The following is a 25581-nucleotide window of genomic DNA, read 5'->3' as shown; positions in this document are numbered from 1 at the left end:
TGCAAGTTACTACAGCGACCCCAAACAAACAAAACAAAACACACTCGCAGAGCCGGTTAGAAATGAGCCGTTCGTGCTTTCGAAGCCACAGACAATGCAGTTACAGGTGAATAATACCCGTTTTCAATGTCTAGACAAGACCTTGGCTGAGGCGTCGTCAGAAACAAGGGGCACATAGTCTATATATATATATATATAGAGTCGATATCTTTTTAAATTCCCCGCCTCTTTACACACGGGAGCGGTCAGCTGATTGCAACAACCAATCACATTTAGCAGTGGTGCACGTGGTGGTAAATAACGTCACTACAATCGCCTCTCTCGCCTCCGTCTCCCTGACGCAGCCTGACCTAAACGCCAACTAACTAAATAACAAAAGCGATGTTTACTGAGACTGCCGTGCTCGAAAGGACCTTATAAAAACTGTGGAACCGGCTGTGCTGCGACCCTCTCATTCACATTTGTCTTGCGTTGTAGTTATTTTACATTTAAGACAGGTTTGCCAGTTGGCGGGAAAAATAATAACCTGCAGCTTCGCCCCGCAGTTGAGCTCGAGGGCAGTAGAACGTTCGGCAAGGCGCTCGGCTTGAAGGATTCGCGGGCTTTATTTGAAAGTTAACCGAATCTGTGCGAGGCAGCAGCGAGAGAGAGAAGCGCCGCTCCTGAACTCGACTCACTGTCATCCCGCTTCTGCGCCTTCACAGATCCGCTCACCACCAGCTGTCCTTCAGTCCGCCGACCAGCCAGGTATGCCTCTACAGGTGTATCACCCTTTACTATTATTTATTTATTTTATTAATATTATTAATACGGGGTATTTCGGACTAATATAATGATTCTGTTTGATTAATATTGCGTTTTTTTTAATTATTATTTGTATAATATTTCCATCACAAGTGTAAGTGAATTGCCTGTTGTTACCAGACTGTAGTAATTTAGGGTGACAGTAATATTTCTCGCTATTGGGGTTTTCACCGCAGGAGGATATCCGTACAATACAAACCTTATACCACACATGCCCATTCCGTATTCTGTTTATACCATACTTATATATTTATAAGAAATGGCAATAAAAGCGGTATTTTAAAAATATATATATATTAAACCAATTCGTTCAGGGATTATTTTATCTGGCGGATCTTCATTTCCTTGTCAAATGACTGTGCTTCGACGCGGATTCATTTCGAACCCTGTTTACGGCCTCTTCGCAACCGTTTAGATAGACCCTCGAGCTCAAGTCCGCTTATAATAAGCGAAATTGGGCTTGTTTTAAAAGTCGCGTTAATTCTTTGAGAGTCGCGGGTTTGCATGATTGACAGGTGTCTATGTAAAGGCACGTCATTAGATTTTTTTCTCGTGAGACTTGGCAGCACCGCTGTTGCTCAGTCTGCAGCCTCTCTGCTGGTTCCCGTCGTTACCGGTTTTAATGAGGGAGTTTTAATTACAGGATGTTTAATAAAGTCAGACGCAGGCAGATCGGTAACTGGCATTTCTAGACTAAAATCTGTTGTTTCCTACCGTTACCGGTGTGGTGTTATTTTGCAGTACCCGTCAAAAACGTAGTACGACGTAATACTGAGCATGCGCAAATGATTTTAGCTCAGAAAACGCCCATATCAAAGGGGTACGATGTATTGCATTTGTCCCTTAAAGTATATCTTTGAGCTAAAATATATATATGATATATATCATTTGCAATAAGGCTTTAAAAGGTATGGGGCTATACTCACAACGACAACTCTGTATTGAACCCAACGTTGTTTGAACAAATCCGGAGGGGGGGGGGGGGACGACAAAACAAACTAAAGATCTGCCAAAAAAAAAAGGACTATTTTTGAATTTATTTATTTTTTATAATGGTAATTACCTTTTATCTAAGCCTATGTCTTGCAAACGCACGTAGTCGCGTAGTTCCCATCAAGTCTCCAGCACCCGGTGTTTGTTTGATTGATTGATTGATCGCAGGGATATATATATGCGGCAGTGTGTAATGGGATGCTGCATGGGTGCAGTGAAGTTCAGCGGGGGCGGTCAACATGTTGATTCGGCTTCATAAAGCGAAGGATCCTGAAAAGGTCATTTGATCACGTTTATGACATAATCTCATGTGAGGGGAGTCTGGAAATACACCCACTAGACTTCCCTGATGAAAAACGAATGGCAGCAAACGATCTCGAGTGGCAGTGCAGGCAGACAGCGGCGCGGGGAGAGTGAGTGCACAGGGTGGGGGTGCTGGAGAAAGGTTAAGTGGAGTCTGGCAATCCAGACAGTGTACAGAATAAGAAGAAAGCGGAGAGGATTCCCCCGCCGCCAAGGCGATGGGCGGGCGACCCCTGCTGGACATTTCGAGCCATTGCGACAAACGCGCTGCACAACCACAGCGCTTCAGATCTGACCCGGAATGCTTCAGAGATTGTTTTTTTTTATTTTTTTTTTGAGCGACTCAGACTGGAAGGTGCGTGAAACAGAGGTATTTTATATTTACTGGAAAGCTTTACTGGTCATACTGGCGGAGTTGCAGATGTAACCGCGCAGTTTTTGGTAAACATATATTTATTTAAGCTTTCTACCAAACGCGAAACGGGGCATTCACACGGTCGTTTAGAATGTGTCACACGATACTTTGAATTGCTTTAACCAGGGGATACCACAGCATTAAACATTGAGAAGGGGGCTGGTTCATTATCTTCATTGTGCTTTGAGAAGGGGGCTGGTTCATTATCTTCACTGTGCTTTGAGAAGGGGGCTGGTTCATTATCTTCACTGTGCTTTGAGAAGGGGGCTGCTTCATTATCTTCACTGTGCTTTGAGAAGGGGGCTGGTTCATTATCTTCACTGTGCTTTGAGAAGGGGGCTGCTTCATTATCTTCACTGTGCTTTGAGAAGGGGGCTGGTTCATTATCTTCACTGTGCTTTGAGAAGGGGGCTGGTTCATTATCTTCACTGTGCTTTGAGAAGGGGGCTGGTTCATTATCTTCACTGTGCTTTGAGAAGGGGGCTGGTTCATTATCTTCACTGTGCTTTGAGAAGGGGGCTGCTTCATTATCTTCACTGTGCTTTGAGAAGGGGGCTGCTTCATTATCTTCACTGTGCTTTGAGAAGGGGGCTGCTTCATTATCTTCACTGTGCTTTGAGAAGGGGGCTGGTTCATTATCTTCACTGTGCTTTGAGAAGGGGGCTGCTTCATTATCTTCACTGTGCTTTGAGAAGGGGGCTGGTTCATTATCTTCACTGTGCTTTGAGAAGGGGGCTGGTTCATTCTCTTCACTGTCCTATGAGAAGGGGGCTGGTTCATTCTCTGTGTGCTGGAGGGTGTATATTGTGCTATTAATAGCGCTATGATTAATTACTGAATATATATTGAAATGATTGGGAGAAATGTTCACTCCTGGCGCTGTCAAATCTTGCTAAGTGCTTCAGTCCTATAAATGCCTACAGCAGCCTTTCTTCTGAGTAGCTCGTTGATCTGATCTGTGCTGTCACTTCATTCAAATAAAGGAGACATTAATATTATATATATTATTCATTTGTAAGTTCTATATTCTAACTGGGAAGCCATGTGGCTTAGTGGTTAGAGCTGAGGGACTGGGGTGGAGGGAAGTATAATCTGTGTTTTCTTTTCACTTCAGTCCATGGTCTGTCTTTCTTTCTTTTTTTCTTTCTCTCTAATCTAACCTCTGAGCTGCTCAAACCCGCTGCCTTCCACACTGCAGCCCAGCGCTTTCTTTATCTAACCACTGAGCTCCTCAAACCCCCTGCCTTCCACACTGCAGCCCAGTGCTTTCTTTATCTAACCACTGAGCTCCTCAAACCCCCTGCCTTCCACACTGCAGCCCAGCGCTTTCTTTATCTAACCACTGAGCTCCTCAAACCCCCTGCCTTCCACACTGCAGCCCAGCGCTTTCTTTATCTAACCCCTGAGCTCCTCAAACCCCCTGCCTTCCACACTGCAGCCCAGCGCTTTCTTTATCTAACCCCTGAGCTCCTCAAACCCCCTGCCTTCTACACTGCAGCCCAGCGCTTTCTTTATCTAACCCCTGAGCTCCTCAAACCCCCTGCCTTCTACACTGCAGCCCAGCGCTTTCTTTATCTAACCACTGAGCTCCTCAAACCCCCTGCCTTCCACACTGCAGCCCAGCGCTTTCTTTATCTAACCCCTGAGCTCCTCAAACCCCCTGCCTTCCACACTGCAGCCCAGCGCTTTCTTTATCTAACCACTGAGCTCCTCAAACCCCCTGCCTTCCACACTGCAGCCCAGCGCTTTCTCTCTCTCTCTCTCTCTTTCTCCCGCACTACAAATAAATAAAACTCCCAGGAAACGTACATTTTGTTTCAAAGTAACATTTTCTTTATAAAATCAGAGAGTTCATAAACAGCAACAACAAAAACAAGAGCTGCAAGAATGACCCCTTATTTATTATTTTCGATTTTAATCTTTTTTTTTTTTTTTTTTTTTTGCTGCCCTGTAAATATCGACAGTATTATTTTTTTTCCTTCGACCCTCAGGATCCTCGACACAGAACCCTGCTCTCACAGGAAAAAACAAACACACGAAAAACAGCTGAGAAAATATCAGGTACATTCACACTTGTGAAACCATACAGAAAAAAAGCACCAAAAAAAACCCCATACCGCTCTTTAGAAAGTTAGAGAAGCAAGGATATCTAATAATAATAATAATAATAATAATAATATTAATACAAATAATAATAGTCATACTAATAATAATGATGATAGCGTTGACAGTAAGCAGAAAGATAACAAAAATGACAATTCGTTTCTGAAAATGTATTTGAAATACAGAATAAACCGAGTCAAGCAGACAGGCGTTTCTAATGCTAGCACCTTCATCAGTGTTACTGAAACTAGAAGAAACTGAAGAAGACAATAACACTGATGAGACTGTTCTAGACTGTCAGAGGAATCTAGAACCGCAGTCCAGAACCATTTTGTGAAAATCAAACCGTATTCTATACCTGAAAACAGACTTTAAAAAAAAACAAAAAACTGTCTTTTTAAATAAATGTAGTGAGTTGACAATATTATTTCAAGTAGGACTCTTTTAGATTGGTGCTGTACATTGGTCCATATTCACAAAATTTAAGGACTGTTTTAAAGACTGGTTTAAAAAAAACAGTCCTTCAAATATTTACATTTTTATGGCTTTTAAAGAATCGAATTGTGCTTTTTTATTTACATTTGTATGATGTTTAAAACTGTATTTACTTTTTTGGGGGGTTAAAATTAGTGTATTTGTTTTATTATTATTATTATTTTACAGTGCTGTAAAATTCTGTAAACATCAGAGTACGGGCCGATCGAGGGACACTAAAAGCAACTCCATGAAAGAAACATTCGATTGCACACAGACTTGTTCTGTCTCTCAACGTTTGCCATTGAGTTTGTTTACAATCTCTTTTAATATTCCTTGATCAGCCTGCAGCTTGATAAGCCACTGCTAAATGTAACACTACTGAGTGATCAATAGCGATGGATCGTGTAGCCTGATCAAATCTTTAACTTCGGTTCTTGTAGTCAAGACTCCTACTGCACAGCAGTTTCACCCATTCCAGGTTTTACTACCAGCTTGATTAGCCACAGTGTGTATAGGAATGGATCACACTGCTATGCAACAGGAGTCTTATTTCCATCCCTGGTAGATCAACAGTAAAGCATAGTTCTGTTATAATTGAAAGCCAACCCTTTTATTATTAAGACGTAAAACCAAAAACCATGACACTGTTACAGCCAGGGTCGGGGTCAGTTCCTTCCAATTCCTTTTTAAAATCACTTTCCAATTCCTTCGATGGAATTGATCATTTAGAGACGTAATAATAATCACTGCGGTCGTTCAACTGATCAGCGACGTGTTGGGATTGAATAAAAGGGAACAGGAATTGAAATTGGGGATTGATTTTGAAAAGGAATTGGAAACAGATTAAGAAGGGACCCCAATCCTGATCCCAGACACATCTCCCTGCTTCAGTGTGATTGTGCAATCAAACCCTGGCAGCACGGAGCGGATATTGATTACTTTATTGATTACTCCTGAGGAGGATTTTAAATTTGGCACACTGACAGTTTCAAACAGAGTCTATTTATTTTTCTAGAGCAGGCTGTATTGATAGTCCAGTTTGTCTGTGTTGTCGCTACAGGGACACAAGCTGCTACTTCTCTTAGAAATCAGCGTGCCTCCGTAGAACAGAAAAGAACAGAGTGGACTATTACAGACTTGCAGCAATCGGAGGTCATACCTCCTCGCTCTGCTGCAGAGCGCACATCGTTTAAAGGACAGTTCAAATGAATGTGTTTTTCATTTTTATTTGTACTAGTTTCTTTGGCACTGGAAGTATTTATTTTTTTCTCTTCACTAGTTGTTGCTTTGGTACTCTAGAAGGACCTGGCTGATTTTAAACAAAAACGAAGTGCAAAAAATATGAAGTCTTTAAGAATCTGCCCACGACTGTAGCAGCATTTACATTGCAGAGAGTAGCTGCATTGCAGCCGAAACGAAGGATTGAAAAAAATACAGCTTGTGTGGCGATTTTCTTTTTTCAAAAAAAATAACGTATTTGGTCCTTTTTAAATTGGCTGATACATTGTAACTGCAATGCGACTGAAACACAGCCCTGGGAAACTGCAGATACAACCCAGTCTAACTCCTGTGTTTAATACCAGCTTTGCTAATTATTATTAATGAGTCGTTTAGCAGATGCTTACAGAGACTAGGGGGTGAACTGTGCATCACAACTACTGCTGCAGTCACTTCCAGGACCTTGTTTGTTTTACGTCTCATCCGAAGGACGGAGCACAAGGAGGTTCAGTGACTTGCTCAGGGTCACGCACAGGGAGTCAGTGGCTGAGCTGGGAGGGATTGAACCTGGAACCTCCTGGTAACAAGCCCCTTTCTTTAAGCACCAGACCCCCAAGCCCCCTCGTGTAATGAGATTGTGTGTTTGCATCGGTGTGTCTGAGGAGGGTGAGCAGGAAAGAAAAACAGCAATAGCATCAGAGGCAAAGACATTTTAAAATGAAATACTATGAAGAAAAAAAAAAACAACATGTATAAAACACAAACTGAATATGTTTTGAGTTTAAAAAAAAAAAAGATCCAGCGCCACCTGCAGCTTTTTTGGAAGCATTGCACCTCTAAGTAAAAATAGATATAATGTATGTATATATTTTTTTAAAGAATAAAAGTCCACAATAGGTGGTGCTTTTGCATTTGTCTTAGTCTTTTTTTTATTTTCTTTATTTATCAATTTTTTTTGTGGCTAAAAATATGTATTAAAAAAAAAAAAGAAATCTATATTTCTAGCTTTTTATTTATTTCCGGACAGCTGGTTTTTGAATTTCATCACTTAAAAGTCCACCAGTAATAAAAAGTAAAGAAAAAATATCCCCCAGAAAATATCCCATAATAATAAGAGCAGATAAAATGACCCCCTTGTCCCAGCACCCCTTATATAGACAGTTTGGGGGGGGGGGGGGGGGGGGGTTGATAAAAGTCCCGGGGGGCTGGGGGGGCAGTGCCTGTGTTTCTCCGCTCCGTGCTGTTCTGTTCAGTTTGTACTTTTCCGTTACTCCGCGTGTGTGGCTCCGGTTTTCTCCTTTGTGTTCTCCCTCGCTGGCTTCCGAGTCTCTCTGTCTGCGTTGTCCCCTCTCTCCTCCTCCTCCTCTTTCTCTTTCTCCCCTCTCTCCGTCCCCTCTCCCCCGCCCCCTGCCTGGGCCTCCCCCTCCCCGCTGGCTTTCTCCTTCTCCTCCCTCTCTCTCTTCTCTCTCCGCTCCTTCCTCTCCCTCTCCTTCTCCCTCTCCTTCTCCTCGAACGCCTCGGGGTTCTCCAGCATCTCTCTGATGAGGGGTGGCATGGGGCCGGGGATCTCCATCTTCAGGGTGAGGGCTCGCTCCGCGCCTGGGACAGGAAGAGGGGGTCACACTGTGGGCTTACATAGAGAGGGAGGCAGGCAGAGACACGGGGGGGGGGAGGAGAGAGAGGGAGACAGAGATAGAGCGAGAGAGAGAATGAGGCAGAGGGAGAGAGAGAGAGAGAGAGAGAGAGAGAGAGGCAGGCAGAGAGCGGGAGAATGAGGCAGAGAGGGAGAGAGAGAGAGGCAGACAGAGCGAGAGAATGAGGCAGAGAGGGAGAGAGAGAGAGAGAGACTGATTGATAGGTAGACAGACAGGTAGACATACAGACATATATAGGCAGGCTCTCTGCCTCTCCCTCCCTCTCTCTCTCACCCTTGGTGCTCATGCCTCTCAGGTCGGTGATCTTCATCAACATGCGGGGGAACATGTGTGGTTTGTCGGGGCGGCGCCGGCGAGCGTACAGCTTCAGCGCCTCGAGCAGCGGCTCCTGCAGGGTGTCCACCTTGTGGGGCTCCTCCAGATCCATGCGGTCTGAGAGACGGGACAGGGGGAAAGGGGGGGGTCTCTGTGAGTGGGAGTTTCAATCAGTGAGTTTTTATTACAGTATTGCAGTGTCTCAATGAGCTGCAGGTGTCAGTGTGTGTCAGTTTGCTGTCTGTGTGGTAGAGCTGCAGTACCTCCGTAGATCAGACAGATGGCGCTGTGTGTCAGTGTGTGTATTACAGTATTACAATGCATGTCAGTCAGTTGTCTGTGCGTGTGTGTGTTGCAGTGTCTCAGTGAGCTGCAGTACCTCCGTAGATCAGACAGATGGCGCTGTGCGTCAGTGTCTCAGTGTGTGTATTGCAGTGTCTCAGTGAGCTGCAGTACCTCCGTAGATCAGACAGATGGTGCTGTGCGTCAGTGTCTCAGTGTGTGTGTTGCAGTGTCTCGGTGAGCTGCAGTACCTACGTAGATCAGACAGATGGTGCTGTGCGTCAGTGTCTCAGTGTGTGTATTGCAGTGTCTCAGTGAGCTGCAGTACCTCCGCAGACCAGGCAGATGGCGCTGAGCAGCCCGGTCTCCGTGTCGTCCATCTCGAGCGGCAGCAGCTGTCCTGCGAAGGCGAAGACGAGGTCGGTCAGCGGGCCAAAGCCGGCGTTGTGCATCTGCGTGCGGTTCAGAGTCAGACCGTCCGAGAACGTCATGGTGTCCTGATCGGGGGTGTAGCGTGTGCAGATCCGCAGCATCTGAGAGCGGGGAGAGAGAGAGAGAGAGAGGGGTTACCAAGGAAGGGTATACCACTGGTATACTGTACCTCAGTGGAAATGCTTTAATTCTTGTGCCTGCAATTCATGTTTTTTTTTACCACCGGGTGTCAATCTAACACCACAGTGAGCTTCGCCAGGCAGCAGGATGATGGAGGGATGGGGTGGGGGGTCCCGTACTCACCAGGATGTCCAGGCAGGCTGCTTTGAGCAGAGTGATCTGGTCGGCGATGGTCAGGTTGGTGAAGCCGGGCAGTTTCTTTGCGAACTCCACAATCTTGATGATGCACTTGGTGGAGAGCTCGCTGAACTTGTCCCACAAACCGAGATCCAGCTGCACCCGATGATCAGAGCTGGAGTTCTGGAGAGAGAGAGACGCGTTAGACCGGGGAGGGAGAGGGAGAGGGAAGGTCTCCTGATGCTGTAGTGTTGTGTCTGTGTGTCTCTCTCTGTACTCACAGTGGTGTACTTGCCCAGCTGCCCCAGCGAGGGGAAGGTCTCCTGATGGGCTTTGCTGACTTTGTGCACCAGCTCCTCCAGCTCGGAGGTCATCTCATAGCTCTCAGGCAGGGCGGGCTCCTCCTTCACTTCCTTCTTCTTCTTATTGCGATCGTTCCTCACGGCTAGAGAGAGAAAGAGAACCAGCTTCTGAAACAGGAGGGAACTGCAAAAACACTGTGCCAACTTACCACTTTGTCGTATACCCTTCCTCCCCCCTCCGCCCCCCCGGGGGTTAGCTCCCCCTTCCCTGACGTGGAATTCTGCACGTCCCCACCGTAACCCCCCTCGCTTCCTTCCCTCCAGGAAATCCAGTTTTAGCTGCGGGACAATACACTGCGTCCCAAATGCACTGCTCCTGCCCTGCACACACACACACACACACACACACACACACACACACACACACACACACACATGTATATGCACACATACAGAAACACAGACACACACACACACAGTATAGCAGTGGTGCTATTAAAAGGCTCCACTCTGCACTTCCAGTGAGGAGGCTGCAGGCTCTGCACAGGTTTCTGACGCTCTCTTTCTTTTCCACCCCAAATTTTCTTTTTTTGTTTCATCAAGAAAGCATCTGTTTTTCTTTCTCTCTCTCTCTCTCTCTCTCTCTCTCTCTCTCTCTCAACCAGTTGAACTGGTTGGGTGGGTGTTACTGGGAGTTCAGGCAAGCTAAGTCACATGACTTGCATCTCCTGTACAACTGTCAGTGAGCACTCTCATGATGAAATGAAAAGTGAGTGTTCTCTTCCCTATGCTACTGGAGCGCTCTGCAGTGCTGAGAGTGGAGTTCTCTTTCCTATACTACTAGAGCGCTCTGCAGTGCTGAGAGTGGAGTTCTCTTTCCTATACTGCTAGAGCGCTCTGCAGTGTTGAGAGGGGAGTTCTCTTTCCTATACTGCTAGAGCGCTCTGCAGTGTTGAGAGTGGAGTTCTCTTTCCTATACTGCTAGAGCGCTCTGCAGTGTTGAGAGTGGAGTTCTCTTTCCTATACTACTGGAGCGCTCTGCAGTGTTGAGAGTGGAGTTCTCTTTCCTATACTACTAGAGCGCTCTGCAGTGTTGAGAGTGGAGTTCTCTTTCCTATACTACTAGAGCGCTCTGCAGTGTTGAGAGTGGAGTTCTCTTTCCTATACTGCTAAAGCGCTCTGCAGTGTTGGTCAAGGTTGTGTTGGTCAAGGTTGTGTTGAGCTGGGTTCTCGTGGTCAGTCCTGGACAGGCTGGTGTTGCAGTGTGGCTGTGACTGTGCAGAGTCAAAGAGGGAAGCTACGTGGCTCGATTCTGAGAACCAGGCAGAGCAGAGGCAGAAGGTGACTGGCAAGGTTTCGAAACTCTATGGGGATTCATTTCACAACCCTCCCTTCCTCCCTCCCTCCCTCCCTCCCTCCCACGCACTGAAACGTCACAGCAAGACGGAAACCTCACCGCTAATACGCGCACACTCCGCTGTCGCCTAGCCATAGAATCATTTTTATATATATTTTTTTTTTTACATGATCAGCATCCTGTTTCTTTCTATGTGCTTCCCTTTTTTTATTTAATTTTTTTTTTCCCCTCCTGATTAATTGAATAAATGTCCCCCCTGATAATTAACCCCTGATAGTTGCCCCACAGCTTTTACCACAAGACATTGGTCCTCAGTCCCCCCCTCCCCCCCAGGTATTACCCTCCTTGTAATGGTAATTGACCCTTCAGCAATGGAAATAAGACTCCCAATGTAGAACAGTTTGATCCATTCCTGGTTTGACTATGAGTTTAAGACACCCCTGGGTTTGTTACCCCTGCACTCACCCTCCTTGGACATGCCCACTTCGAAGCACTTCTGCAGCCGGCAGTACTGGCAGCGGTTGCGGGTCACCTTGTTGATCTGGCAGTTCTTGTCCCGGTGACACGTGTACACCATGTTCTTCTGAATACTGCGCCGGAAAAAACCCTGAGAGCGAGAGAGAGAGAAAGAGACAGGGTTAGGATTGCATCTTTAAAACAAACTATTTAATAAGCCAGAGCCTTCGTCGGGCGAGACTAGAAGAGAGCGAGTCTCAGCAGCTGTCCCGGGACGGGGGCTCACCTTGCACCCCTCACAGGAGCTCACTCCGTAGTGGTACCCCGAGGACTTGTCCTGGCACACGAAGCAGGGCTTGTAGATCCTCGGAGGGGGTGGAGGGGAGGGGGAGCTGGGGATCATCTCCTCTGAGCTGCTGCTTTGGGTCTCCACAGCTGAAACAAAGAGGGGAGCGGGCGGGGTTACAGGGGGGGACCCCGAGATTCATTAGAATGCAAAGTGTCCCAGAGGGTCAAGCAGACAAGCGTTTCTAATGCTAGTGTCTTCATCACTGTTATTGAGGTGAAAGTAGAAGAAACCGAGTCAAGCAGACAAACATTTGATTCTACTTTTGAAAATAAGTCATTTTGCAAAATGTAGCTCTGCATGATGCATTCATTTAGAATTGTGTTTGATTTTATTTATTTATTTTCCTACACCCCCCCCCCCCCCCCCCCCCCCCCCCAAGACCCTCGGCTGCTGTTACACTATTCCGTCACCGGGTGGCACTGTCTTCCCAAGTTAGTTTCCTAATAAACCAGTTCTGTGACTCTGTGAGCCGGGCGCAGTAGAAGAGAGCAGGCCTGTCTTTGCAACAGCAGCCAGAACAAGTCCAGTCTCGTTACCAGACTCCTGACAGCAAGCGTTTTCAACACTGGAAACAGAACTGCACTCTCAAAGCTTCTAGCCTCTCCAGGGTGGGTGTCAATTCCATTTTAAAAGCAGTTCCAAATTCCATTTCCATTTCCAATTCCTGTTTAAAATCAATTGATATTCTAGAACTGCAATACTTGTCGCGATCGTTCAAACCGCTTTCATTTGAAGCCAATTTTAATTGACTAACAAACAGCGATTTCGATTTTAAGTAATTTGTTGCCACTGTCTGTGAGAAGTGTTTTAAATACCGCAGGGAGACTGACAGTAGAAATCTGACAAGCAGTCTGGGAGGTGTTTGTTTTTGAGGCTCCTGTCTGCAGCAGCTCTGAGCTCTCTACATAACTGGCATTCTGATCGGCATAATGATGACTGACTGGCTGACAGACAGAGAGAGAGACACACAGAGGGAGAGTACTGCCCTGGATTAGATATAATTATCTACAAATTGTTATTGAGGGGCAGGGCTAGTCCATTACCCTCAATGGGGTGGAACAATGATGATCCCCCTGCACTTCTACCAGATGGACTGTTCCGTGCTGTTGAGTGACAGGCAGGTAAACAAACCCTTCACAGTAATGGGCAGGTCAATTAGAGGCAGTTATTTAATTTAGGGGTAAAGCTGACTAACCCACAGGGCAAATATTTGGGGAGGAAGGAAGAGTGGGGGGGAGGTTGGAAGAGACCCCCAACATCATGTTGATTGAATCGGTCTTTATTTTCAGCTCAGACTTTAAAATCTTCAAGGGTTAGTTTACCCTTTTTGTCTAACAAGTCTTACCATACCTTTACAATGCTTCCTTGTGCTTTACCAGACCTCTCTGTGCTTTACAATGCTTCCCTATGCTTTACCAGACCTCTCTGTGCTTTACAATGCTTCCCTATGCTTTACCAGACCTCTCTGTGCTTTACAATGCTTCCCTATGCTTTACCATGGAGGCTAGCTAAATGAAAACCATGGCAATCAATCAATTGATTATGCAATTTAATTGTGTTTATTAAAAAAAGTGTCTTATTAAACTCCTAAAGAATTAATGATAACGATCTGGCTGTATTGATAAGGCCAATAGGCAGTTAAGCTACTGACTGCTGAGTGATAAGACAACCATTGTCCTGAGAGAAATAATGAGAGAAAAAAACTATTGTAAAGCACAGGGAAAATAATGAACCAGCCCCCTTCTCAAAGTTTTACTGCTGTGGTATCCCCTCTGGTAAAAGCACAGCACAGTGAAGATAATGAACCAGTCCTTTTCTAAAACTCTCACAAGCTAGAAATGCATTTAAATAGCTCTCTTTTAAACAAAACAAAAAAATAACGCCTTCCTCCCACACATTTGTAATGCTCAGTACAGCAGCAGCCCTCACCTCCCCTCCTCAAGTAGACACCCCCCCAGGCACTTCTTTCAACTCCCCCCCCCCCCCCCTTCTTCCTGCCCATTTCCTGGCCCCAAATTCCTCAGCCGGGTCCCAACAGGATTTAACAGAGGCCCTGGCTCGTAACAGGGCCTGCTAACCCGATCCCAGCTCTGGGAAGGAGCTGCAAAAACCCACCAGGCAGTCTTTTTATAGGCCAGCCAGCCAGCCAGCCTCCCCGAGACTGCATTCACACAGCCAGCTGCGCTGCTGTAAAACTTTACCACTGAGGCTCCCAGACCCCCGCAGCACCCAGACAACACTGTCAGGCTTTTTATTAGGCTGTTGGTGTTGTGTGCCGGATTTCTCTCATCTCTCTGCTTTTGTGAGGACCTGGTTTTGTGTGAATGTGCCCTTGTGGAAGTTTCCCACAGTAAAATAAAGCACAGCACAGTATAGGCATGGTGAAGCATAGGCAAGCATTGTAAAGCACAGAGAGGTCTGGTAAAGCATATGGAAGCATTGTAAAGCACAGAGAGGTATGGTAAAGCATAGGCAAGCATTGTAAAGCACAGAGAGGTATGGTAAAGCATAATCATATCCTGATGTAACTTTCACTATTATCTGCTGTATTATTGAATTGTGGTTTGTCACACTTGAGAATTATTGTATTTCTTGTTTTTATTGTATGACTTATATTGTAACACTTGAATGTATTTGTATTTGCTTGCGATTGTAAGTCGCCCTGGATAAGGGCGTCTGCTAAGAAATAAATAATAATAATAAAGCATAGGGAAGCATTGTAAAGCACAGAGAGGTATGGTAAAGCATATTAAAAAACAGGGTAAACTAACCGTTTTAAAAGTTCCCCATAGCAAAAGCACAGCAAAGTGTAGTAAAGCACAGTGACAGCATGGTAAAGTACATAGATCATTATTATGATGATAAATAAATAGAATGAACACACAGGATGAAACTACAGGCTGCTGAGAGCCCCTCACCCTGTGCCAATAGCTAGTCCCCCTCCCCCTGTCTTGCCTCCCGTGTTAGCTGCTCCGGGGCGAGTCACAGTTAAGTGCAGTGATTACAGGCCAGGATTAATGAGCTGATTGTGTTAGTGATCCAGGAGGAAGACACTGCAGCTAAAACCAGAGGGGGAAGGGGGGGGGGGGGGCGCTGAGGACACTGACACGCTACTGTGTTCTTCTCATTGCAGTGCCCACCATCCCCAAACTCTGGAATAAGGGGGGGAGTGTTCATGGCAGGGTCTTTCTGTCTAAGTGATGTGTACTGATTAACTGATTACCTGGGGCGCTTATCAAAGTGTCCCACAGTAAAAGCCCAGCAAAGTGAGACACAGCACAGTGAAAGCATGGTAAAGCATAGGGCAGCATTGTAAAGAATAGCAAGGCATGGTAAAGCATGCTCAAGAAACAAACTAAAAAACTAAAAGGTAAACTAACCTTTGTAAATCTATCTGTCTGTCTGTCTGTCTCTATCTATCGATCTGTCTGTCTCTATCTATATAAATGTATTAAAATAAAAATAAAAACACATCATTGTGGTAACATTACAACTTATTTCCACTGTTGACCCAGCAAGACCTCTCAGAGAATCAGATGGGCTGATTCACAAACACAGGAGAATCAATCTGGATCAATCGACACCTTGTCAACACTGCTAACGAAACGCACACCTTCTGAAACCCCCTGCCTCCCCCAGTATCAATCAGCACTCAGAGACAGGGAGGGTTAACCCCCCCCCCTCCCAAACAGCCCTGACAGTCTCCTCTCCACTCCTTAATGTTTATAAAAACAAAGCCAGCTGAAACCCGAGGCCTGCTTATCAGTAACAAGCCAGGGCCTCGATTTGCATGAGAATCCACCACAGGCCCCCAGAGCTGGGCCAGGCTCGTTTCCTGCTCGGTATTGCCTTACAGTTAATCCCGTCTCCTACGGCCCCTTCACTGTGTCTAAAGAGAGGCAGCCAGCAGGCTCCTTTTAATCCCTTTGTTGTCAAAAAGGGCTGATGGGGAGAGGGGAGTGGGGGGGATTGGAAGCAGTGCTGTAGGCCTTTTCGCTGCCCGTGTGTGTGTCGGTGTCAGTGTCTGTGTGTTTTGTCTACCGACAATCTGTCTTTTTGAAGGCATCGCTGCTCTCTTATCTGATTCTATTCTGAGAAATGGACCCCTGGGGTCATGAATTGAACTGATCGTTAGCAAGCCTGCACAGTGTGCTACCCTGCTTGTGGAGGAATTTATTTATTATTATTATTATTATTATTATTATTATTATTATTATTATTATTATTCCAATAGGACATCGTTTGTTTTACGTCTCATCCGAAGGACGGAGCACAAGGAGGTTCAGTGACTTGCTCAGGGTCACACACAGGGAGTCAGTGGCTGAGCCGGGATTTGAACCTCCTGGTATCAAAGCCCCTTTTCTCTAACCGCTGGAGCACCAAGCCTCAGTGCCTCAGAATATGTATATATAGAGACAAGAAAAGCTTCCAGTGGAAACGTTTGTTGTTGAGAGTCCTGCTTGGCTAGAGTATTGTATTCTAAACTTTCCATACTCTGGGGGGGTCCTCTGGTAACAGGGTGGTTTGTTGTGTAGAAATTTGAATCTTCCAGCTCCATCTGGGAAACGAAGCAAAAGCCAGCACTCTGAATCTAAACCAATTTGATTTGCAAATCGACCGACCACAGCTCTTCTCTACCTGTTCAGAGTCAGAATTTGTACCATTTGGGATTTTATGAACTTCAATCAAGTCCCTTAAAACAGAAATTTAAAAAAATTACAAAAACGAAGAAAAAAAAACTTGCTTGTGGAAATAGAACAATTAAGAGTCTAAAACTAACATTTTATAAAATTGTAATACAAATAAATAAATCCTTTTTTTAATGCAGTTTTGATTATAAAATATGAAAACTAAGACTATAATTAATATATATATATATATATATATATATATACACACACACACACAGATAGCAAGACCAGGACTGACAGCATTTTCTGTTAATTACTCACAAGGGATGGTGAACGTGTTTTAAGGAAGTGTGCCCCCAACCCCCCCCCCCCCCCCCCCCCCCTCGCTCGCTGGCTGGCATCGCTGTGTGTGCGTCATCCTCAGCCACTTCCTGCTCCCTCCCTGGTTTCGACATCAACAAGCAGACATTGTTGCTCAAACACACAGAGAAACACACATAGACACACACACACACACACAGAGACACAGACATACACACTCACTCACAAACAGACATAAACACACACAGACATACTCACACACACAAACTGACGAAGAAACCAAGTCAAGCAGACAAGCGTTTCTAATGCTAGCGCCTTCATCAGTGTTATTGAAACTAGAAAAAACCGAGTCAAGCAGACAGGCGTTTCTAATGCTAGCGCCTTCATCAGTGTTATTGAAACTAGAAGAAACCGAGTCAAGCAGACAGACGTTTCTAATGCTAGTGCCTTCATCAGTGTTATTGAAACTAGAAGAAACCGAGTCAAGCAGACCGGCGTTTCTAATGCTAGTGCCTTCATCAGTGTTACTGAGGTGAAACAGAGTCAAGTAGACAGACTTTCTTTCTTTCTTTCTTTTTCTGCCTTGCAATCGTTCCGCTCCTCCAGGAGCAGTGCTGGGCAGCTCTGAAGTTGTTGTTTTTTAGGAACACTGTCTGTAGCAGGACCACGGGCAGGAGTCAGTGTGCTTCTGGTTTGTTTGTTTTTTGGTTTTGCACTTGGTGGTCAAGAGACTTTGAAATTGGTCCTGCAATAAACTGGGGAATGTTACTGGGGTCCGGTCAAAGTGAGAGGACTAATAAAAGACACCAAACTGGAAGGGGGGGAGGGATCCACAGCAAGGAATTTACACCCCCTTGTGATGTGCTTGCTCACACACACACACGATTCTCAACTGCTATAGAAAAGGAAGGGGTCCTGGAATAAAAGCAGGTTGTAAAATCAGAATTGCCCCCAATCACCCGACTCAGCACACACGCGAAGCCCAGTTTATTCCTTTCCTTTAACTTTTTAGCTTTATTTTTTTTTTTACTTTTTTAACTGCGCGTCATAAACTGAAGTTGTTGGGTTTTTTTGATGACTCCAAGACAGCATTTGTCTTCTCTCTGTCTCTCTCTCTATTTGGTCAAGTATTTTTTTTTTTTTTTTTTACTATTTTACTATTTTTAACCTTTGTGTGCAGTTTATTTGCCATGGTCTTCAAAACTCTTTCTGCTCTGTGCTTCACTGGATGTTACTGGGCTTTTACTACAGGGATGCCAAAGCAGTAAGCTTTGAGAAGGGTGCTGGTTCAATATCTGCTCTGTGCTTTACTGCATGTTACTGGGCTTTTACTACAGGGATGCCAAAGCAGTAAGCTTTGAGAAGGGGGCTGGTTTAATATCTGCTCTGTGCTTTACTGCATGTTACTGGGCTTTTACTACAGGGATGCCACAGCAGTAAGCTTTGAGAAGGGGGCTGGTTCAATATTTTGTAATAATAATCGTGTGAAATTCCCCATGTATTCTCTTCCATTGTAACTGCATTTCCGGGTGTCATTTATAAGGCGGTGTGGCTCAGTTACGGCAGTTAAGGTGACACTTGGCTTATCGGCGACTTAATTGCTTCCTGATTTCCACGAATTGAAACCTCAAAAGCTCCCGATTTGATATGGAAGAGGACTCCGTTGAGCTTGAACAAAACAGAGAACTGAAATCAAGAACTACGACAAGAAAATACCACAAGCCAGCTAGGGAGCCCAGCTGTCACTCGATAGCAGCTTCATTGCAGTCCTGGTGTTAAACTGCAGCCACAACAGTAATCACTGCTGTAATTCGGTGCTACCTGCAGCACAGCGTTACTGCACTCTACCGCAGTGGCTTAGTGCCTGTAGTTTAACATCGCCATCCTATATTGTAGCATCGTTGCAACTGCAGTTTAAGATACTGAACTGTTCCAGAGCTTTAATAGCGAATACCAAAGCAGTTTGAGAAGGGGGCTGGTTCATTATCTTCTCTGTGCTTTGCTACAGAATATTAGGGCCCCAAGCCAAGAGTTGTGAAAGACCCCATCGCGATGCAGTGAATTCACTTTAACTGAAGCGGGTATATATTTAGATAGATAGCTAGATCGATAGATAGATGTCGTAGCCCTGCGTTTTACTAAGAGATGTGTTCAGTTTGCAGAAGCCCAATGTTTTTCCTGCCTGTGCTGCTGTAGAGCTGGGCTCGGCACTGGGACGGCTGCGCTGTGTTGCTCCCACTCTGCCTGCCTTGATTCCACGACCCAACAAAGCCACAGCTTCCTTTTCAGGGAGGATTTCCTGACTGCATTGAAACTGAAGAGTCCAGCTGCAGAGTCACTGCCACCCGGGTCAGCGCTGTTAATATCACTTCAAAGACATCGATTTTCAGGAGAGCCAAAAAAAAAAAATCTGTGTTCAAATCACAGTGCTGTAGCAGCATGCGCTTTCCCAAAAGAGATTTTTAAGTGTGATTTGATTTTTTCAGTGAGATGTACGATAGATATTTATAATATGGACTAGCAAGCACTGACAGGAGAGCTTGTCTATTCCGTTCTATTCTAGACAAGCGGGGTTCCAGAAAGAAGGATTATTTTTTTCTGCATACAGCTGAAAACATTTTGGAGAACGGACACTAACTGGACTGCCAGCCAGGCCTGTCCTGAAGCGGAGGATGCCTGCTTTCTCTTGTGTTCTCTCCTTTTTTTTTTTTTTTTTCCGGAGATCCGAAAGTGAAATTCTGGCCAAGAAGTAAATTGAAAGCAGGTCTGGCTTCGTCTCTTTGATGCTGGGGGCTGGGCAGCAGTACACTTTAGCTGTGATTTACTACAATGCTTCCCTATGCTTTACCATACTTCTCTGTGCTTTACAATGCATCTGTATGCTTTACCAGACCTCTCTGTGCTTTACAATGCTTCCCTATGCTTTACCAGACCTCTCTGTGCTTTACAATGCTTCCCTATGCTTTACCAGACCTCTCTGTGCTTTACAATGCTTCCCTATGCTTTACCAGACCTCTCTGCTTTACAATGCTTCCCTATGCTTTACCAGACCTCTCTGTGCTTTACAATGCTTCCCTATGCTTTACCAGATCTCTCTGTGCTTTACAATGCTTCACCAGACCTCTCTGCTTTACAATGCTTCCCTATGCTTTACCAGACCTCTCTGCTTTACAATGCTTCCTTATGCTTTACCATGCTGTCACTGTGCTTTTACTGTGGGATACAGTTTTTTTTTAATATGCTTTATCATACCCTTCTTCAGCTGTGTGGAAAGAAATGTAAACACAGAGCAGTAAACTTGTCATGTAGGGACAGCACCCAACTGCAAAATTAAATACCCAGAACTCTGCGAGGATCATTCGCACTTCCTAGACCGCTCTCCCTGGTTTCTAATCGGTTAAAACATCACGCGCATTCAAGTGTCTTGTTTCATTCCTCTGAGCTCTCAGATCTGCTCAAGATTACATCTGTATCGTACAGAGCGTGACGTGGAGGACTGGAGCAATGCTGTGGTGCTTGCAGGGGAAAGCAAGACCTGTTCTGAAATCAAATTGAGACAGGCTATAAATCCCCTTTCTTATTTCCAATTTCCTAACAAGATTACCTCTCAACTTAAAATGAACGTGTCTCTCTCTCTCTCTCTCTCTCTCTCTCTCTCTCTCTCTCTCTCTCGTACACACTCATACAAACACTACACAATGCTAGCATTATACAATTATCTAATGCAGAATTCAGATTGAGCTTTTTGAAGGTTGCACTAATGCAGCCAGTATCTCAAATCACACAGTCACTTCTTTCACAGTGCTCAGAAACGCTGCATCCAAACTAGAGCTGAAAGCAGTAGCAGCTTTATAATAATGTTCTGAGACGTCATGAGAAGTCAAGTTTAGCTGTTGCTGGCATTGTCACTCCCCAGTTTTAATTACAGTTAAAGGAGCCACAGTACCAGCTTCTCTGGATTAAAGTCAGTGAGCTGGATAAAGCTACTGTGTTTCATTTTCCAAAAAGCTAAAGCAAGCAGAGGATTGCCACAGCGATAGTACAGTGATACACAAGGGCCCTGTTTATATAATACACTCTGGTAACCTTAGCAGCCTCTTTGGAACAGAGTTAATACGCCAGGCATCTTTATATAGTAGCAAAAACCAACACAGAAATGTACAGCACGAGTTTCAATACAAAAAAACCAATACAAACTTTAGTCCTTGTTTTCTGAACTTTGTTCCACTTGTGAGTTAGCTTCAGTTCGCTTTCGTCGCACGTATGAAATAAATAAATGCATGTACAAGGGGACACAGATATTTTCACTGCGGGGAAATAAAGGCTTGGAACAAAGACACACCAAACTCTGCACCAGTAAGCCCCACCAAATGCCAGTTCATCCCAGTAAAGCAAAACTAAACCGGTACAACCTTTTTTTTGTCAACTGTGGTGGAAAGATAAGGGCAGAACAAGACCCCACAATTCTGGGAGGTGCCCACGCAAACATGCAAACCAACAGATTTATTAATAGTAATGGTGGTATTATTATTAATAATAATAATAATAATAATAATAATAATAATAATAATAATAAAAGACAAGAGTGTCACTTACACTGTATGCTGGCTGTCCCAGACCAAGCAAAGGGGTCCAGCCCCCCAAAACAAGGGCTGGCCCTCCGCAACATGCAGGCACCCCGATTGGTGACATCATAGAGCTGCCTGTGGGGCATTCCGAATGTCTCCATGCAGTCGAACATGATTTAAAAAAGGGTGGGAGGGTCCCCGAAATTTAAAAAAAAAAAAAAAAAAAAATCACTGTATTCTCACTCTGCAAGCCTCCTGGCTTCAATCCCCCAGTGAAAATGCTGCTGCCAATGAAAGAGAGATTTCCCTGCAGATTCAAATTTCTCCAATTTGCTCCAACGTCCCTCTGCCCCCCCTCTCTCTCTTTTCTCTCTGTTTTCTCTCTCCCTCCCTCTCGCTCTCTCTTTCTCTTTCTCACACACACACAGTGATCCTCACCCTGCTGTGTCAGAGAGCTAAATAACAAGCTCAGAGGGATCACAGTGTCTTGAGCAGAGGAGGGGCGAACCATTGTCCAAAAACAGGAGGGGGGGAGGAGGAGGAGGGAGGGGGCAGTGTGTGTCTGGGTGTCTAGGCTAGTACCAGAAATTCACCTCAGCGATTTCCTAATTGTAACAGAGCTCAGAAATCTTAAAACGTGATTCTTCATTTCTTTTGAACAGAGGGACGGAATGCAGCCGAGTTGGGAGTTATAAAGATCAGAAACTTTTCCCTCCCCTCCCTCTCTATTTCTCTATATAGTTTTAAATAGCAGACCCTGATATTGATGAGAAACAGCCGTCTGAAATGTATTTATAATATATAGCACTAGACCCTGATATTGATGTGACAAAGCCTTCTGAAATGTCTTTATAATATACAGTGCCTTGCGAAAGTATTCGGCCCCCTTGAACTTTGCGACCTTTTGCCACATTTCAGGCTTCAAACATAAAGATATGAAACTGTAATTTTTTGTGAAGAATCAACAACAAGTGGGACACAATCATGAAGTGGAACGAAATTTATTGGATATTTCAAACTTTTTTAACAATTAAAAAACTGAAAAATTGGGCGTGCAAAATTATTCAGCCCCTTTACTTTCAGTGCAGCAAACTTTCTCCAGAAGTTCAGTGAGGATCTCTGAATGATCCAATGTTGACCTAAATGACTAATGATGATAAATAGAATCCACCTGTGTGTAATCAAGTCTCCGTATAAATGCACCTGCACTGTGATAGTCTCAGAGGTCCGTTTAAAGCGCAGAGAGCATCATGAAGAACAAGGAACACACCAGGCAGGTCCGAGATACTGTTGTGGAGAAGTTTAAAGCCGGATTTGGATACAAAAAGATTTCCCAAGCTTTAAACATCCCAAGGAGCACTGTGCAAGCGATAATATTGAAATGGAAGGAGTATCAGACCACTGCAAATCTACCAAGACCTGGCCGTCCCTCTAAACTTTCAGCTCATACAAGGAGAAGACTGATCAGAGATGCAGCCAAGAGGCCCATGATCACTCTGGATGAACTGCAGAGATCTACAGCTGAGGTGGGAGACTCTGTCCATAGGACAACAATCAGTCGTATACTGCACAAATCTGGCCTTTATGGAAGAGTGGCAAGAAGAAAGCCATTTCTTAAAGATATCCATAAAAAGTGTCGTTTACAGTTTGCCACAAGCCACCTGGGAGACACACCAAACATGTGGAAGAAGGTGCTCTGGTCAGATGAAACCAAAATCGAACTTTTTGGCAACAATGCAAAACGTTATGTTTGGTGTAAAAGCAACACAGCTCATCACCCTGAACACACCATCCCCACTGTCAAACATGGTGGTGGCAGCATCATGGTTTGGGCCTGCTTTTCTTCAGCAGGGACAGGGAAGATGGTTAAAATTGATGGGAAGATGGATGGAGCCAAATACAGGACCATTCTGGAAGAAAACCTGCTGGAGTCTGCAAAAGACCTGAGACTGGGACGGAGATTTGTCTTCCAACAAGACAATGATCCAAAACATAAAGCAAAATCTACAATGGAATGGTTCACAAATAAACATATCCAGGTGTTAGAATGGCCAAGTCAAAGTCCAGACCTGAATCCAATCGAGAATCTGTGGAAAGAACTGAAAACTGCTGTTCACAAATGCTCTCCATCCAACCTCACTGAGCTCGAGCTGTTTTGCAAGGAGGAATGGGCAAAAATTTCAGTCTCTCGATGTGCAAAACTGATAGAGACATACCCCAAGCGACTTACAGCTGTAATCGCAGCAAAAGGTGGCGCTACAAAGTATTAACTTAAGGGGGCTGAATAATTTTGCACGCCCAATTTTTCAGTTTTTTATTTGTTAAAAAAGTTTGAAATATCCAATAAATTTCGTTCCACTTCATGATTGTGTCCCACTTGTTGTTGATTCTTCACAAAAAATTACAGTTTCATATCTTTATGTTTGAAGCCTGAAATGTGGCAAAAGGTCGCAAAGTTCAAGGGGGCCGAATACTTTCGCAAGGCACTGTATAGCACTAGACCCTGATATTGATGCGATCCAGCCCTCTGAAATGTCTTTATAATATATAGCACTAGACCCTGATATTGATGTGACACAGCCTTCTGAAATGTCTTTATAATATATAGCACTAGACCCTGATATTGATGTGATAGAGCCCTCTGAAATGCCTTTATAATATATAGCACTAGACCCTGATATTGATGCGATCCAGCCCTCTGAAATTCCTGTCTGTCAGTCTGCCCCTACAGATTTGAACCCCATTCCTCCAGAGTCTTGCGTGGCATTTTAAAAACCTGCCAGGTTTTATTAAAACGCAATATTATCTCCCATCGCAGTAATAGATCACCGACAATATATGTTCTGTAAGAATTCTCCGAGTACCTTGTACCTTGTGCCTGTTCCCTGTCTCCTGCACCCTCTAGACCGGGCTGATTGTGAACAATGAGGCTGCTGGGCTCTGCAGCTCCACACACACACACACACACACCCCTCCCTGGGAGTGGAATGGTACGACCCGCCGGGCTCTTTTAAAGACACAATTTCCTGTGAATCTGTGCTGCTGGGTCTGCTTGGAGTAAACACAGAACAGGACACTCCCCTGTCCGTCTCTCCTCCCTCACTCCCTCCCTCCTTCGCTCACTCAACCCCCCCCCCCTTCAGTTCCAGACTCCTGACTGTTTCATAACAGAGTTTAATATGCAACGATACTTCATACCCAACTCTCCCTCTTCCTTTCTCCCTCTCCTCTCATTCTTAACAGCATCTCAACCCTGCATTCTCCCTCCCTCTCTGTCTCTCTCTCTCTCTCTCTCTCCTCTCCCCCCTCCCTTCCCAGTTCAGTAATACTTCACAGATTGGCACGACCATTGGAAACAAACACCTGGTACATCCAAAATTAATAAATATTGTATAACCCCCGCCCCCACCTCCCCTCCTAATTCAATTCACTCGCTGTACCGATCTCTCCTATTAAATTGTTATTGCTCTCCCTCTCTCATTTAATTTAATAACACTACCGTTCGTGCTTCCAGCTCTCTCCTCCCCCCTTCCCTCCCCCTCTCCCTTTCCTCCCTCTCTCCCTTTCCTCCCTTTCTCTTACTCCAACACCCTCAGTCACTCCCCTCTCTAGCCCTCGCTCTCTCTCTCTCTGTAGCACCTCATCCCTTCATTCTCTCTTTCCTCCTTTCTCTCACACTCCTCTCATTCTCTACAGCACCTCACACAGCCACTCTCTTTCCTCCCTTTCTCTTTCCTCCCTTTCAATTCATTTCAAACAGGCTTTATTGGCATGACAATAAAAAAAAAAAGAATTGTGTTGCCAAAGCACATACATGGCATAAACAACTAAAATATATAAAGACTTTTCTCTCTCTTCCTCCCTCCTCTCTACAGCACCTCATCCCTCCATTCTCCCCCCTCCCTCTTTCCACCTCCAATTCAATCACCCTTTATTTAATGTATTGATTTAGTGGCACTGAACCTGTAATGCGCTACAGGATTTTTCCAGCGAAAAAAGTTAGATGAGATATATAATACCGTAACCCCCCCCCCTTCCCTTCCCAGTTCTTGTTCCAGGGAACGGGAAGGGTGAACTTTATTCAAACCCCCCCAGAGAAAACTAACCTTCCCATGAACCAGCCCTGCCTCTCTGCCTGGCTCCCTGCCTCCCTGCCTGCCTGCCTGACTGCAACGCTAATGTACAGCAGACCTTTCACAGCTCCATAGCTTTCTGTATAGTCTTTGCTGTGGTCGTGGTCTCTCTCTCTCTCTCTCTCTCTCTCTCTCTCTCTCTCTCTCTCTCTCTCACACACACCTTGATA

The 25581-nt window shown here is 44.9% G+C and overlaps 1 protein-coding gene across 2 annotated transcripts in view; it reads right to left on the bottom strand.

Annotated features, from left to right (window-relative positions):
- Positions 1 to 4325: 4325 nt before the first annotated feature.
- The window catches only part of LOC117962575 (retinoic acid receptor gamma-A-like), a 35211-nt gene continuing 13955 nt past the window's right edge, over positions 4326 to 25581 (bottom strand). The window contains exons 1-8 of one of the 2 annotated variants that reach the window (XM_034913895.2): positions 21307 to 21728; positions 11696 to 11844; positions 11419 to 11560; positions 9576 to 9739; positions 9301 to 9477; positions 8894 to 9098; positions 8242 to 8400; positions 4326 to 7912 (exon numbers count right to left, since the gene is read on the bottom strand). In XM_034913895.2, coding sequence (XP_034769786.1) covers positions 7581 to 7912; positions 8242 to 8400; positions 8894 to 9098; positions 9301 to 9477; positions 9576 to 9739; positions 11419 to 11560; positions 11696 to 11844; positions 21307 to 21451 — 1473 coding nt within the window. In that variant the 5' untranslated portion in view covers positions 21452 to 21728 and the 3' untranslated portion in view covers positions 4326 to 7580. Of the gene's footprint in view, positions 7913 to 8241; positions 8401 to 8893; positions 9099 to 9300; positions 9478 to 9575; positions 9740 to 11418; positions 11561 to 11695; positions 11845 to 21306; positions 21729 to 25581 lie in introns of those variants that run through there. The other variant, XM_034913894.2, reaches the window with a different exon arrangement.

The sequence above is a fragment of the Acipenser ruthenus genome, chromosome 42, assembly GCF_902713425.1.
Source record: "Acipenser ruthenus chromosome 42, fAciRut3.2 maternal haplotype, whole genome shotgun sequence".
NCBI classification, from domain to species: domain Eukaryota; kingdom Metazoa; phylum Chordata; class Actinopteri; order Acipenseriformes; family Acipenseridae; genus Acipenser; species Acipenser ruthenus.
The sequence above is the reverse complement of the archived record's forward strand: the minus strand, read 5'-3'. Positions and strand labels throughout refer to the sequence as shown.